Source organism: Pieris napi, chromosome 22, assembly GCF_905475465.1.
Source record: "Pieris napi chromosome 22, ilPieNapi1.2, whole genome shotgun sequence".
Classification (NCBI taxonomy): domain Eukaryota; kingdom Metazoa; phylum Arthropoda; class Insecta; order Lepidoptera; family Pieridae; genus Pieris; species Pieris napi.
The window spans coordinates 4,424,645-4,440,945 of record NC_062255.1 but is presented as its reverse complement, the minus strand read 5'-3'; the positions used below and the strand labels follow the sequence as shown (position 1 = coordinate 4,440,945).

Sequence of the window (16,301 nt, the reverse complement as noted above, 5' to 3'; positions counted from 1 at the left end):
GAATTTTTTATCGATGGTAGGGAGAAATTTTGTAGCAAATAACGATAACAATGATAGTAATAATTCTATTACAATTAATGAAATTCTGTAATAATCTTAGTAGTAATAAGGTAAAATGAAATAATTGTATTTGTATTCATGTCTATGATAATAAAAGCCTTTTGTTAAACTTTATTTAACCAATTTCGTTAAGTTGCATATAGTAGATCATTTTTCGAAAAATAAGGTCATAAAGAAGTTTCACTTCTTACGTGTGTACACCTAGTACACGCACACATTTCTTTTAATGTTAGAAATGGTAGAAGAGTTACAACAAATACTATTTGATTTATTATATGTTTTAATATAAATACAATATATTGTTATACAACAGCCCATCGTACACTTTTTTGTTATTTTATATTTATTTAAATTAATATAATAAATAATTGTTTATCTGTAAATTTTGCGAACATGATTTTTTTTCGAATTAATACTTCTTTGTTCCGATAAACCAAGTATATTAAAATTAATATTTATTAAGTTCCGCAAATATATTTCGACCCTTCAAAAACTTGCCGCCCTACTGAATCTTATTTTAGTAAATTTATTACTATCTAAGAAACTAATATCACTTAATCAAAATGTTTGCGGAAATACTGGCAAATAAAACGTTGATGGAAAAACACTTTTCTTTTTACACTTCGGTTTTCCAATTGTTCTTCGTCACACGTAGACGGCTTGAATGCTCTCTTGAGGAATGTCTTTGGTATTATTTCTGCGATTTATTGAGACTTCCTTCGTTCAGATTTCTAAGACTATTTACTCGACCTGAAATTTACGTTATATAATATACTAGTAGACTCGGCCAAGCGTTGCTGTGGCTAAGGTTTTTGTTACATTACTTAGTAGTAAACTATCCAAGGGAAATAGTAAGAGTCATGGGGACGACCCTGCTTCTTTGGTGGTTATGCCATTAAATAGTAGCTTATGTGAAACGTTGGTAGGTACTTTCAACACAGCGCCATCTGTTAGAATTGTGACTGTTAAATAATCAATAGATAATTTGCAATCAAATAATATTGCGGCTATAAATTAAGATTTAAGCTATCCTATCTTTTAAGTTGGATCAAACTGCACACGGTGTGCAAATTTAATAATTTAATTTAAAATCGGTTAAGTAGTTTAGGAGTCCATCGCGGACAAACAACGTGACACGTGATTTATATATATTAAGATAAAGTGACGTAACGCTATATAACGTGACGCTTTGCGTAACGCAACGTATAGATGTTTTGAAGTACCGATAGTATTTTGTATTTAAAAATCATTAGTGCAAGGTTATCGCCTACTGTGCTTTACGATACACATTGTTCGGGTAGCGGACCTTGGATCGCCAAACTACACCAAAGCACATGATGTGTCTATTAAGGGGCCTCTACACGGGCTACACTTATAATGAAATATGTGTATTATTACCGACTATATCCCGAAAATACAAAAAACATTTTAATGCAGCACATGGCTGAAAAATTTCTATCTCGGAAATATGTTTGCAACAGTATAAGGCTTATTATTGATTTATCAAGGTTGATCGAGGTATTGAAATGAAAATAATAAAATTGTTATTATTATTAAAACATTTAATCATTTACTACATATGCCCACAGCTAGGACTAACCTTCTAAAAAGGGCACATACTCTTCTTCAAAGTTCTTATATTCGTTTGTGCCTGTAATAATTATTATTAAATATTTGTAAATATTCTTTAGCTTTTTATCCCTGATGAATTTCTTATGTTTGTTTTTATATCGCGTGTGAATTTTGTATTCGATATCCTTTTTTGTTGATTTAGGGTCGGCTGTTAGGACAAGATTATGTTTTTTGTAAATAAATATTTTTGTTAATATTACCCCTTAATAAAACATATTTATATTTATTTCCTACACAAATATACAGTATTTACAATATTAACCTAAATAGTATTAATAATAATAATTTAAAATGGATAAATAGAAAATTAAAACAAATTTAAAAACTTTGTTACCCAGGGCAGTGTATTTATATTTTTGGCCATTTGCAACTCTACTTGTCTTCTTTTCTTTTCTCTTAAAGCCATCAATATACACGTTTAAGAGGATTGAACACAGCTTATCTGGAGCTGGATATATTCGGTAGTGGGCTGATCGGCTTTAGAGAAAGCATTGGGGGTTGCCTTTCTCGAACCTAATTCGCTGTTTTGCTGCTGATTTTTTCTTTTTTTTTGCTTTAAGTGCCAACAAATTTCTATAATTTTATTCTATTTTATTGTGTGCTTGTATTATCTTGTGTATGTTTTAATTGCATTTTTTAATTTTTAATTTCTATTTTTTTTTTGTGAAACTTGTTTACTTTAATTGTCACACATTTTAGATGTAAGATTTTGTAAAATAATTAGTAGATTTAGTAATGTGTGTGATGTCGTAAGCTTAATAACTAAATAAAATAAATATATCTATAAGAGGAATTTTCTTTCAGAGCGTAGACCTACTCGAAACTATATACAGCGACGTGAGAGACGTCGAATTGGTCGTCGCTGGATCTTTGGAGATGAATGCACATGGAGCGCAAGCTGGTCCCACGTTCCTATGCATCCTCACTGAACAATTCTACAGAACTAGAGTGGGTGATAGATATTTCTATGAAAATGGAGACCCTGAAGTTGCTTTTACCTTAAGTAAGTATTTTTTTGCGTTTTGCTATTGAAGTGAAACTTCTTTAGAATCGTTGTGATTTCAAACCGGATGCAACGGAAAAAGCGACAGTAAAAAGAGACAGACACATAAATTAATAGGATTTGGCGTGGGAGAGAGTGAGAAAGCGACAGTAAAAAGAGACAGGCACATAAATTAATAGGATTTGGCGTGGGAGACAGTGAGATAGGAGGCATTATACAGTGTATAAACTTTAAATTAGTGTGTATTTGAACATTTTCTGAAATAAAAAAACAGATTTGATGAAAATTAAATAAGTAAGTCAAGTAAGTAGTTTAATTATAAAATTAGATTATTTATCAATTTTATTTACAAATCATTAGTTATAGAAACTTTTTGAAGTGAAAACTTCGTACTACACTTAATTAAAAGTTTATACACTGTATAATGCTTCCTATCTCATTTTCTCCCACGTTGAATCTTGTGAATTTATTTCAAACTTTTATTATTTTAGTTTTTACCAAATTAAAGATTGATATTAAAGTTATAAATAAAAATTTAACATTAAAATATATATTTTTTAAAGAAAAGATCCTACATTTAGATAGAGAAAAAGTCTAATTTACATATTTTAATTATAAAAACTTTGTTTTTGAAGGTTTCACTTCTACCACGTGTGAATTGGACACATGATTTTTAAAAATTATTTTTTGTTTGTTTACCTTAATGTTCTAAACACCATATTATATCCGCTATGCCTCGCGATAGCTATATATTACGGGCGTGCGAACATACCGATTCGGCCGTATTAAATATAGCTATCCACATTCCATGGATTGCACAAATATTTTTTTAGAACCAGTACTTTTTGAGATAAAAGTGTTCAAATAAAGTTATACTTCTTTTGGCGCGTTAGGGAAAAATGATGAGAGTAAATTTTTAAGATGCGCGCGCACACCGTCACAGAAAACCGACACCCTGTTAGCTATAGTCAACATTTTTGTTTTTTCTATTGTGTGTGTTCTACAAACGTAGAATAAAATTTTGAAAAGATTTTTTAGATTGTTTTTCTTTATTTTGATAAGTTTATAATTTGATGTCGTGTTTAATATAAAGTTTAACTCTGACTCAGACTTTGAGGTTACAAAAAGTAACCCAGACAAGAGCACGCTTATAACATCTCTCTCTCTCACACAAATGGACCAAATAAAGAGGTTGATGATGATGATGATGAAAAAATTCACAAATAATTTAAAAAAAAAGGGTGCGTGTACATGTACGCGCGTAAGAAGTTTTACTTCTTTGGCATTATTAAAAATTAGTTTTTGAATGCATGCAAATAATTAATTACAATTAAATAATCAAAGACTGGAAAAGGAGTCATTATAGTCAATAAAGTTCAGTTTACATTTGAAAAATTAAATAAATAAATATTTATTATTATTCTATTACACGGTGTAACATAAATTCTATTATTATTCGAATGTTGTTTTTAAATTATGTCCAATGCCGTAGCATCTTCCGAGGGCAACTTCATTCTATTAATTTTGTGTCACGGTGCGCGCGCATCGTAAAATTTCACTCTCATCAATTTTTCATAACGCGCCTAAAGAAGTATAACTTCAAAAAAAAATTCTTTATTCAATTGTTTCTCAGGTCAACTGAAGTCTATTCGTAGAGGAGCGTCAATGGCACGAATCCTTTGCGATAATGCGGACAATATTCAGTTTATGCAGCCACGGGCCTTTGAACTCGTCGCAGCTGGGTAAATATTTTTAAAAATTAACTATATTTTTAAAAAAAATCACATATTTATGATATAGCCTACTAATAAGTAATTTAAGTGTAAACTAAAAGGAATATTTGACATAAGAAAGAGTCCCGACTACTTACAGTCTCTATTAAGGGAAAGACACTGTTCTTGCTATCTTTTTCCACTTAACATTGTGGAAACACTCAAGACTTATTTTATACTAATTCACTGTTTAACATATATACGTAAATATAGATATTTATGATGAATACTTATAACATATAGTCATCGTAACATTGACCTCAGAGAAGAGATTCAAACTATTAATTAAACGACATAGCATAACGAACGGGGTTATTGGCCTTTTTTTAATTAAATTTTTAATTATATTAAATACAATTTAATTTTTTTCATTTCTGATTAGATGGTTTTTGAAAAGTTTTTGTTTAATAGGTTTGGTAATTATCAAAAAGATTTGCTATTTATCACTTTATATTTTATATCTTTTTATGAATTTTTGTTTGTTAAAATTTATTGTATGTTCAATTTAGTTATTTTATTCAATCACTCAATTAGAATTTTCACAATAATCTTCTTTCTCTAATCTTTCGTCTCTTTCTGCCCAATTGTGTCTTGCTGTGATAGAAAGAGGCAGATGGGTACTTCAATGTATTACAAATATACGATATTAATATATAAAAATATAACTGATTTTAAATAAATATTTTTCTAGAAACACACCAGTCCCCTGCAGCCGTCTACCATCAATAGATTTAAGTTTATGGCAGGACGAGAGAAGAAATTTCGGATGATATTATTAAGACTAATCATGGATTAAATGTATTTTATACATACTATAAACGTTAATTAAAATCACGCTTAATCGGATCTAAAATGGAGCTTTAAACAGTGTTTTCCTTTAAGTTAATTTTGTAAAGAACTTTGTTGTGTACAGCCGAGCTTTGAAGCTATAAGATTCAACAGCTAATTAACGTTTATAGTACGTTTCCCTAATATATGTAATAACTTTTATATTTTTAATTAACATAAGTGTGATGTGGTTTCAAACTGTATGTAATGTAGAACTTTTCAAATAATTTATTATTATATGTTGGTTACAGCTTAAACCTAAACAAAACAATCAAATATACAGTATAATTTACATTTTTTGAAAAGAATCTGTCGAACTTTCCAACGTACTCTGAACGTGCAAGAAACTCTCCACCACGCTTTTTGGAACGATTGGAACGAAGTTCCTTATCGCGCGTTGTGAAAGGGGGCTGGACGGAAAAAATTCTTACGAAAAGTTGTCACGACACTTTTTTGCTATTTGCTATTGTAATACACCGGTTCTCGTCCGATCACCGAAGTTAAGCAACGTCGGGCGAGGTCAGTACTTGGATGGGTGACCGCCTGGGAACACCTCGTGATGTTGGCTTTTTTTTTCGTCGTATGATTGGTGTCGAGAAAATCTATCATACTGTTATGATACCAATTAACATATAAATTAATCGAAAGGAATTTCGTTCCATCCGGGTGTCCCTTGACACCTCTAAAGTTTTTTTTTATCGATTTTAGTTTACAAGGAAACAGTTATACCACTCACTATGCTTCACTTGAATATAGCAATAAAATAACAAACTCTTAGCAAATTAATTATTATTAATTAACAATTATAAATTTAATAACAACCCTTAAAATATGATTTTAATTAACTTTCAATTGGTGTCGGATCTGTAATTTGTGATATTTGATCACTTGAAATCCCTTAACATGCCTTAACTAATTGGTTGACGACGACTTGACAGCCATTAATTACATTAAAATTGGAAACTGATGAATAGAATTCTTTTTAATAATGCTTTTATGTGATAATAAAAAAAAAATTACTAGGAGTAGTTAACGATTATTTAATTTTATTAACCTCATTGTTTTGATTATTTAATCGGAAGCCAAGAAAGGTATTTAATTGTCATTTAAACCACGCTATTAAAAAATCGTTAACTAATCAGACATTAAATTTTAATTAGTTGCAATACCGATATTATTAAATCAACGACTCTGAGTAAGTCACGATGTGTTGTATTTTATTAATATTAAGCTATATAATTATTTAATAGTTTTAAGATTGAAATATAGAACTAAAAGTTGAATATGTCTTATTTTTTAATGCTATAAACAAATTTCATCATCCCTAAATAAAATGGGCCCAAGTGAGTTGCTGTCAAAACTGATCTTCAGTGGGCATGTCGCGGCCAACTAGCTTAATTAGCCGTTCAATCAATAGCCTAGCCTAGTTACTAAAATGCGCCGTTAAACTAGCGGCCTAAATAATATTCAGCCGTAGCGTTTGTTATAACATTTATTAAACTGGCTGGCTAAAGCTTAGGCCATTCGTACAACCATGTGACAGAAATAAAAAAAAGCTTATCTGACATAAGAAATTCTTTATTTAATATGTAACATTGTGTGTGTGTTCTTACACTTACTCTTAGTGTCACTACACTCTTCCATACCATGTTTCATAAAACCTTGGAAAATATCATCAAATTTGTTGACCGACCCTATATTGACAGTTTGGCAGAAAGTGAAACTAAATTTAAATGAACAGGATAGGCAAGTAATGTAACGTCATCGATCCAAGTCATTTGCCTAGCTATTTGATCAAATGGTTGCATCATTCAGGCCGCTAGTTGAACGGCGCTATTTAATAAAGAAACTTTACTGTTAATTGAACGGCTAATTAAGCTAGTTGGCTACGACAGGCCCTTATAGTCTAAGATCCGACCGCGTGATTTATACGTTCATATGTTTGATTAATAAAATATAATTTTTATCGATATTTATAACTAAACCAATGCAGATCCGCAAAGGTGGCCATCCAAATTTGGCCGCAATTAATTTTAATTAAAATGTAATTAATTATTTATTTTTGAACAATTACGTTCACTTGTAATTGTTAAAAAATATATTTCATTAGAAAGAAATATACCTGAGATACCGAGAAAGTTCAAGGTGCCATCCCTCACTTGGCCGCAACCTAATGTCAGCCAGGTGTAAACAGGTATAATTTCGTTAAATATATACGTTCATAATGTATTATCATGTTATACATACCAAATTGAAGATTAATTCTTTCCCTACATGATGAGATATAGGTGCCTATGCAAAAATGCCCGCAAATAGTGACTGCCAACGATTAAAGATAAATAAAAGCGAGAGAAACTTAAGATAAACACCCCATGTCGAATAAAGATAGAGCATCCCAGCTGCTTGTCGTTTTTATGCTACTGCGCATGCGTCCATAGGCAAGGTGCTCAACTAAATACCGTACTGAATATTGCAATCATATCAATATTGTTTTAGTTGAATATAATTAAAAAAATATTGAAAACACTAGTTTGGTAGATTAATTATTATGACATATTATTTTTACTGCTCAATTTTTGGAGTATTTTAAACTCCAAGCAAATACGCGAGCTACTAGTTGAGCACCTTATCTATGGACGCATGCGCAGTAGCATAAAAACGACAAGCAGCTGGGATGCTCTATCTTTATTCGACATGGGGTGTTTATCTTAAGTTTCTCTCGCTTTTATTTATCTTTAATCGTTGGCAGTCACTATTTGCGGGCATTTTTGCATAGGCACCTATATCTCATCATGTAGGGAAAGAATTAATCTTCAATTTGGTATGTATAACATGATAATACATTATGAACGTATATATTTAACGAAATTATACCTGTTTACACCTGGCTGACATTAGGTTGCGGCCAAGTGAGGGATGGCACCTTGAACTTTCTCGGTATCTCAGGTATATTTCTTTCTAATGAAATATATTTTTTAACAATTACAAGTGAACGTAATTGTTCAAAAATAAATAATTAATTACATTTTAATTAAAATTAATTGCGGCCAAATTTGGATGGCCACCTTTGCGGATCTGCATTGGTTTAGTTATAAATATCGATAAAAATTATATTTTATTAATCAAACATATGAACGTATAAATCACGCGGTCGGATCTCATACTATTATATATACATAATATAAGAAAAATGGTCTTCGTTTGAGGCTCCTTCACGCCTAAACCACTGATCGTATCGACATGAAACTACTGCCATTCGATGCGAAATTTTTCCTAGATTTATTATTTTAATAAATATAATATATAAATAATAAAATAAATATTTAAATTCCAACGTACTTTCATTTTTTTATTGGTGTTTTACTTTTATGAAAATTTATACATACGGACTTCACCGCGGAAACATTCGGGAGGCTTCCTAGAACCAAGAATCGAGTTTTTAACGTCAACTGTTAAAAACTCGATTTTCGAAAATTTTCAATTTTCTTAGCGGGAAGTTAAAAAGAATAATAATAAAAATATGAAAAAATAATAATAATGAAACATACAATTTTATTTATTTCCTATTTTAATTCGCCCAGTGAATGGGCGGGAAACGGCTAGTGTTATATAAATAAAAATGAATCGCAAAAAATGTTGCTACGCTCATAACTCGAAGACGACTGGACCAATACGAATACTTTTTATTTATGCCTTGAACTCTGAGGAAGGTTCTTTTGGAGAGAAAAATTGCAATTGTTTTTATTCCGGAAAAACTAACAATCTATATGGGGCAGTATAGTAAAATGTCCCATATGTTGGTATGTAGTTCCTAAAGAGGTAGGCTAAGTAAATATATTTATTCGAGCCCTGATTATACATACCTTTGCTTAGCAATTTGTATTCAAAACAAATGTATCTAATTGTAAAACAATAGTAATAATAAAACATAAATTTAAATATTATTTACAATTCAATATTGCGTTGAACTTTCCATCACTCTTTTAAATTTCCAAGGTTAATTAAAAGGAACATTAATTACATCATCCTCCTCGACACTTGTTAAAGCAGTTAATTATTGCAATTAAGAAAGGAATTAATAAATATAATAATAACTGTGGGAATAACACAAAACACGTATTGCTAGGTTATAATTAAATCCATTTAAGAATGTTTTTGGTATAATTTGAAATCAAAGGTTTAAAAAGGGACCTGGCAACCTAGTTTAATTTAAATTATTTGAGAACACGGGAATTTGACCCCCTTATAGAACTGGATTCCTTTCGCATAGAATTCGGGAACCACACATTACTCTATTTGGAACTTTGCTCTCATATTATCACATTTTTTAATGAGGTTCACACTGCACGTGCTCGGTCTGTGTTATTCTACCTATAGATAACTGGAGGTTTGATAATTTGATAGTTATCAGCTCTTATCAATCGTTTGTAGCACAGGTGCAGCCTTATCACCACAATCAAATTACTTTAGGGTTGATCAACCACAATTTCGTTATCAATCCATTGCTAGGGTAAGATTCAGAAACGAGCTTAGCGTGAACTATGACTTCGTATGTCAAAATGTAATACGTTTTTGACGTCTAACTGCTTATGTCTTTAGCACCCTTAGATCTATATAGTCTCTTAAAGTTTATTTACAATGATACTGTTCTATATACACACAATTTTCTGTTTAAGAAATTAGTTATCTTCAGTTGGTGTTTTAATTCCACACATAGAATAGTTCATTGGTACACTGCCGGGCTTTGAACACACGGGTAAGAGACTCAGGTCGAAGTATGTATAACTATTTATATTATAATTATAGTTCTAATATAATTGATGACGTATGTTTGTAAAATTTGATGTGTTATTTTCTTGGATAATTTTATGCATACACGTTATTTAGAAGTTATAAATAAATATTAAGAAAGGGTTCAAAGAAAAGCCACGAAAATGATCAGGTGTCCAAGAAATCTTATAATGACCGTCTGAAAGCACTTGACCTTACTGATTTAGGAAGTAGGAGATTAAGAGGAAATCTTATTGAAGCCCATAAAATCCTCACTGGCCACTATAATGTAAAGGTGGGAACTGACCAACGTTACGAGGTGTAATGTAACATGTAATGTAATGTTACACAGCGAGCATTCGTGCAGTCAGTACGTCGTGTTACGTCGTGTTTCTCCGCAACACGACGTACTGACTGCACGAATGCTCGCTGTGTAACATTACATTACATGTTACATTACACCTCGTAACGTTGGTCAGTTCCCACCTTTACAGGAATTGGGAAGCTCTTTTTTTTTTAGTGAAAATACACATTTGAGGGGTAGTTCTTTAAAACTTAAGACCACTCAACATAACACAAATTCCCTAAAGAACTTTCTCCCAAACCGAGTAGTGGCCGACTGGAATAGGCTTCCGGAAAGTGTAATTAGTGCATCATCTCGGAACTCTTTAGGTGGGAACTGACCAACGTTACGAGGTGTAATGTAACATGTAATGTAATGTTACACAGCGAGCATTCGTGCAGTCAGTACGTCGTGTTACGTCGTGTTTCCCCGTAACACGACGTACTGACTGCACGAATGCTCGCTGTGTAACATTACATTACATGTTACATTACACCTCGTAACGTTGGTCAGTTCCCACCTTTTTAAAAATAGATTGGATAGTTTCTCCAAATCTCAAAATACGCGCGCATCAGCTTATTAAGCTGCTAGTGTGTTTATACATAATAATAATATAAAACCAATACCGCTTACTACGCTAATTTCACATTAATGTACGATGTTATACTTATGCGCAATAACAACTTTTCTTTTAAATTATAAAACGTTGTAAATACACTTTATATATTCAATATCAATCACTGATTGGAAAGTCAAACATAGCTTAAAAATTTAATTTAATTTTTTGTAATTTTTGCTTTTGACGCTATTAAGTATTAATTAAATGTTTCAAGTCGGAAGTGAGTTTGAAATTAAATTAATTACTTCGAAACTGTTCTAATGGCTGAATGCCAGCTCGTTGTTAACTTTCCCTGATTCGACTAAAACTGCAGTTTCGATGAAAATTCAACTAAGATACTTCCTCTGCGTCATAGTGATTGATGCACAAAGCGTTCCAGAGTTAAATTCTGTGCAAAACAGTTGTTTCGGACTGGTACGGAAATCTGAATAACTTTTTAAAGAGCACTGTAACACGCATAAAATAATATCATAGAAGGATTTCAAAAAAATATAGCTTTACTTATGCTCAAGACGTAGAAATGAACTTTAGTTCCTAATTTAGTACTAAAATTTAAAACGTCGATCGGAGTAATAACATGGTAGAAACCTATATACGTTCATTTCTTATAATTACTTTTAATTCATATTTCTTTGGTTACTTTTATTTTTAAGTTTATTGCATGTACGGCTATCTTTTATTGTGATTATTATAAGAACGACTACAATGTTATGTTAATCTAGAGTATTATTCTCATGTAAGTAAAATTTTTTGTCTTTTTGAGAAATAAAGTATTTAAACCTAAACCTAAACAAATTGTATATTGTAAACTTTTTCAAGCTAAGACTATAGTCAATAATTACAAGACAATAATTTAATGTTTTGAAGCTAATTCAGCCTAAGAAAGTAACACGTGGGGTCAGAGCGTATGTACATATATGTAGTGTGAACTCTGTTTCCGTACTTAGACGCCCATTTGAACCATTGGTCCATTACATTTTCTGAATAGCGATCCGTATTTCTTTCCTTCCTTCTTAAGTTTTTTCCTATCAAGCGCCTGGTCATTCACTATTTCTTATGAGTTTTAAAATTGTGATTAAATAAGAACATAAAAACCTTCAAGGTTTAACTTTGTGCCATGCCAAATGTTTTTACTATCTTTGTATATTTACGTACCACAGAGAATAGACTTTTTACTAAAATATTCCCTTTTAGTCTGATGGACAAAATGAATAGCTTTGAATAGATTTATTTGCCGCCAGTGTTTACAAATTCATTCGCTAACAAATTCTTCACTTAGACACATAAGTTTATGTATTCAAAGTAATAAGACTACTTTAATATCTTTGTTTTATTATTAATAAGATGCCTTTTAACCCTTCAAAGAATAAGACTTCGTATAGTCTCAACTAATATTTTAATTTTACAAGAAGTTCTCATCAATTCTTATATAAAAAAAGGGTGCGTGTACCTTTGTACGCGCGTAAGAAGTTATACTTCTTTGGCTTTCTTAATTTTTTTTAAATATTAAATAATTAATAATAAATATTTAACGTTAATAATTTAATAATATTTAATATTTAGTTTATTATTCAATTATTAATTAATATTAATAATAATAATAATTATTATTTTATTATATTATTCATTCAATTTAATAACTAGGTATGTTTCATAACCTTTTAACTAAGTAACAATAGGTCTTTGTGAAAAAGCATTGCTAAATTTCTTTGAAAAAATAATTAAAACTCCTTTATTTGTTTAAAAGGTACTACAAAGGTCATTATGGTCATTCAAAATTCTTGGCATAGCTGCTAACTTCACGCATATTCTATTTCTTTTTACTTGTAGATTGTCTTATTCCCATCTCGCTCGCGCACGCTCGGCGCCCGGCTGGTTTAAAAAGAATTCGTTAGTGGGCAACTTCATACTGATAATTTTGTGTCACGGTGCGCGCGCATCGTAAAATTTCACTCTCATCAATTTTTCATAACGCGCCTAAAGAAGTATAACTTCAAAAAATTCTTGGAATTTGTAGGTATTTATACTATGCATTTGTGATTTAAAAATGTTTTATTTATTATAGCTAAATGTAGTTTATATTGGCGATGTACTAAACGATAACGTGTTCGTAAAATACTTTGATAATTAACAAAAAATATTAAATAATCAAAGTTTGGCGCGTTATCTAGAAGCTAAAATTTCACAAATATTTAAGGCTGTATTTCACGTTTATTACTTTATTAAACTCATGGTAATGATACACCTAACATAAATAATTATTTTATAAATTGCCCAAATTAAGTCTTCAAAGCGGAATCTTATTACTTTCAACATTAGCACGTGTAGTATTAATTTCAAAACTATGTTCTTCCAATTCATCTTCACTTATTTTATTCGGGTCATTCAAAAATATGTTATTTTCTTCATCAATTTTTTGTTCCAAGACATCATTTTTGGATTTATTAATTTTTCTACTAAAAACTTCCTTTGTGTGTTCATCAACCATGCCATCTTCTGGATGATAAGGATTACGGTACTGCGAGCGGAAATTACTTAATACACTTGTGTGGACGGGAACATCTTTCAAGATAAGTCCTTTAATTATGTTCAAAAGATCCTGAGAATCTAATTGAATTCTCACATCCTTCGCCCGTATAATGGTAAGGTAAAACAATACTAAAAGGAATTAATTAAAGAAGTTTTAGTACTTTTAATGGTGCTTATTAAGTTAACTTGGGACCAAATTGCAAAAGTATTTAAATTTAGTACAACGATATTAATGTGTCATTCAAGCTCTCTTACTAATAGGAATATCTATAGATGGAATGTAGAATTGTATAACCAGTTTACTTAAGAGTAAAATTAGGTCCTTACATATGAAATTGGCGTTTTTTATGGGAGGAACAAAAAGTCGAATATTTTTAAATATAATATATTTAATTAATCAAAGTATGAACTATTGTTTTCTATGCACTTTTGCCATCTCATAGGTAGTTCATTAAAAAAACAGAAGAAAAAAACAAATGAATGACGGTCATCGAAGCACAAATACATGAGTAAATAGCTGTACAAATTTGAATTTGGAATTCCTTACCAAAGAGGAGAACATCGTGATTAAAGTGGCCAGTACGAAATACGCCAATTTCATATGTAAGAACCTAATATTATATTTTTATACGTATTAATAGATTTGTATAGTGATCTAATACGTAGCAAATCATCAAGCTTCAACCTAATGTGAATACGCACACTTCGTAAAAATATTATTAGTTATTTGGTATTATTCCTGTTGGAATAACTTATCTCAGAATATCCAATTTAATAACATTTACGAAACACAAACTTTTCCAATAACAAATGTTCAAAGCACAAAAGCTGAATACCACATGTTCATAAATGTACCTCTAAAATATATAGAATATTCAAAACTATTAATTTGAAATACTTACTCACAAACCAATACATTAACTACTTTGAAACACTTAAGTGGGAGTAATTAAAAGGCTTTCCAAGCCTATCGTAAGTAATAAAACTCGCAAACAAACAATTACACGCTTACGCTAACTAAATTTATATTTGCGTTTGAGGCTCGCGACTTTGTCTGCGTAGTAATCAGAATTCATTCCTGGGCTTAATTATGAAAATAAACAGTATTTTCATTGAGCATCGAAAAAAGTAAAAGCAATAAGCTAAAGGGTTCGTTTTGACGACTCATCGGTCTAGTGGTTATTACCCCTCACTGCGAATCCATCAGTCCCGGGTTCGATCCCCGGCTGAGACGAACATCGATGTGATGAGCATTTGGTGTTGTGCTTAGGTCTTGGGTGTTTAAATATGTATTTATATGTCTATCTATCTATAATATGTATGTATATCCGTTGCCTAGTAGCCATAACACAAGCTTCACCAGCTTAGCAAGGGACTAGGTCAATCGGTGTGAATTGTCTTTAAAAAAAAAATAACGAATAGTTTTGCTTTTTTTTTATAATTGGCTTGCTTTGCTGAAATTTGGCTCAAAACAAACTACAGCTAGTTTAGTGGTGCTTTTCGTATTGATTAGGCTAGATCCATCTCTTTAAAGCCGTTCACAGTTCGATCTCTTTCCGATTTCGGTCTGGATGTTCTTCGTATGTAATTTGGTATATACTAGAAATTAAGTGATACTGATAGTATGAATGCATACATTGATTTTCATTTAATAATATTTTACTAGATTGAAATCGGAACGAACCGCGAACGGCTAGGCAAGTAATAAAACGTCATCCATCCAAGTCATTTACTGTCGCCGCACACGGGCCACACGCCACAGCCACAAACGCCGCCACGAGAAGCTAGAAGCGGCTACAAAGGTAGCTGAAGCGCGCGACAGCCACTTGTGGTCGGTGGTCGACACTTGCGGTCGGTGGCTGCTACTTTTTTTAACCCTTGCCTGCAGTATCATAATGGACTCTGACGAAGAAGGTTTAATTGCGCTACTTTTGATATAAAGACGTCGTCGTAGAAGGCGAAACCATAGTTATTGGATACACAGAAAGACATTAAATATCCCCTCACCACGACAGGTCGGTAATCGACAACCATTGAACTATACATGATGAAGCATTTGGCCTCAGTGAAAATATGATGAGGCCATATTCTGGAAAATATTTGGACTTAGACAAAAAAGTTTTCAATTATAGGTTAAGCCGTGCCAGACGTTGCATTGAGTGTACGTACTAGCAAACAAATGGAGAATATTACATCGCCTATTAAACACTTCTGTTCATTTCTCAGAAGAAATTGTCAAATCTTGTTGCATTTTGCACAACTTTATTCACAAAAAGGATGGTTTCAATTTTCGTCACACTTTGAAAATAGTGGGACTCGAAAATATACAAAATACAGGCTGGCCAGTAACACGAGATTTCTTCCCAGGCCTTCACTTTTTCTCCTCTATTACTAAAACTATCACTTTTTGAATCCCAAATCGCAGGACGGGATTGTATCTCTGATATAAATAATTCTATATCCATATTTATCTACCTATATGAAACACAGACTACGTGCGTGCGTTACCGACTTCAGGTTAACTGAGGTAAGGGAGAGAGGGGCGCGGAATCGCGCGAGTGGCGTGTGGCGGCTTTTTGTGTCGGCGTTTAGTGGCCGGTGCGAGCCACAAGAAGCAAGCTGCGACGATTTGTAGCGTGTGGCCGCCACCGGCGCCAACCGTGTGCGGCGAGTCCATAAAATGTATGAAAATTACAGGAAATATGCCAGTGGCGGCGTTTTGTGGTTGTGGCCGGTGGCCCATGT

At 31.9% G+C, this 16,301-nt stretch overlaps 1 protein-coding gene across 2 annotated transcripts in view; it reads left to right on the top strand.

Annotated features, from left to right (window-relative positions):
- LOC125060856 (peroxidase-like) overlaps window positions 1–5,580 on the top strand; it is a 62,756-nt gene extending 57,176 nt beyond the window's left edge. For both annotated transcript variants that reach the window (XM_047665965.1, XM_047665964.1), the window contains exons 12-14: window positions 2,497–2,695; window positions 4,329–4,437; window positions 5,159–5,580. In XM_047665965.1, coding sequence (XP_047521921.1) covers window positions 2,497–2,695; window positions 4,329–4,437; window positions 5,159–5,237 — 387 coding nt within the window. In that variant the 3' untranslated portion in view covers window positions 5,238–5,580. The remainder of the gene's footprint in view (window positions 1–2,496; window positions 2,696–4,328; window positions 4,438–5,158) is intronic.
- The last annotated feature ends 10,721 nt before the right edge of the window (window positions 5,581–16,301 follow it).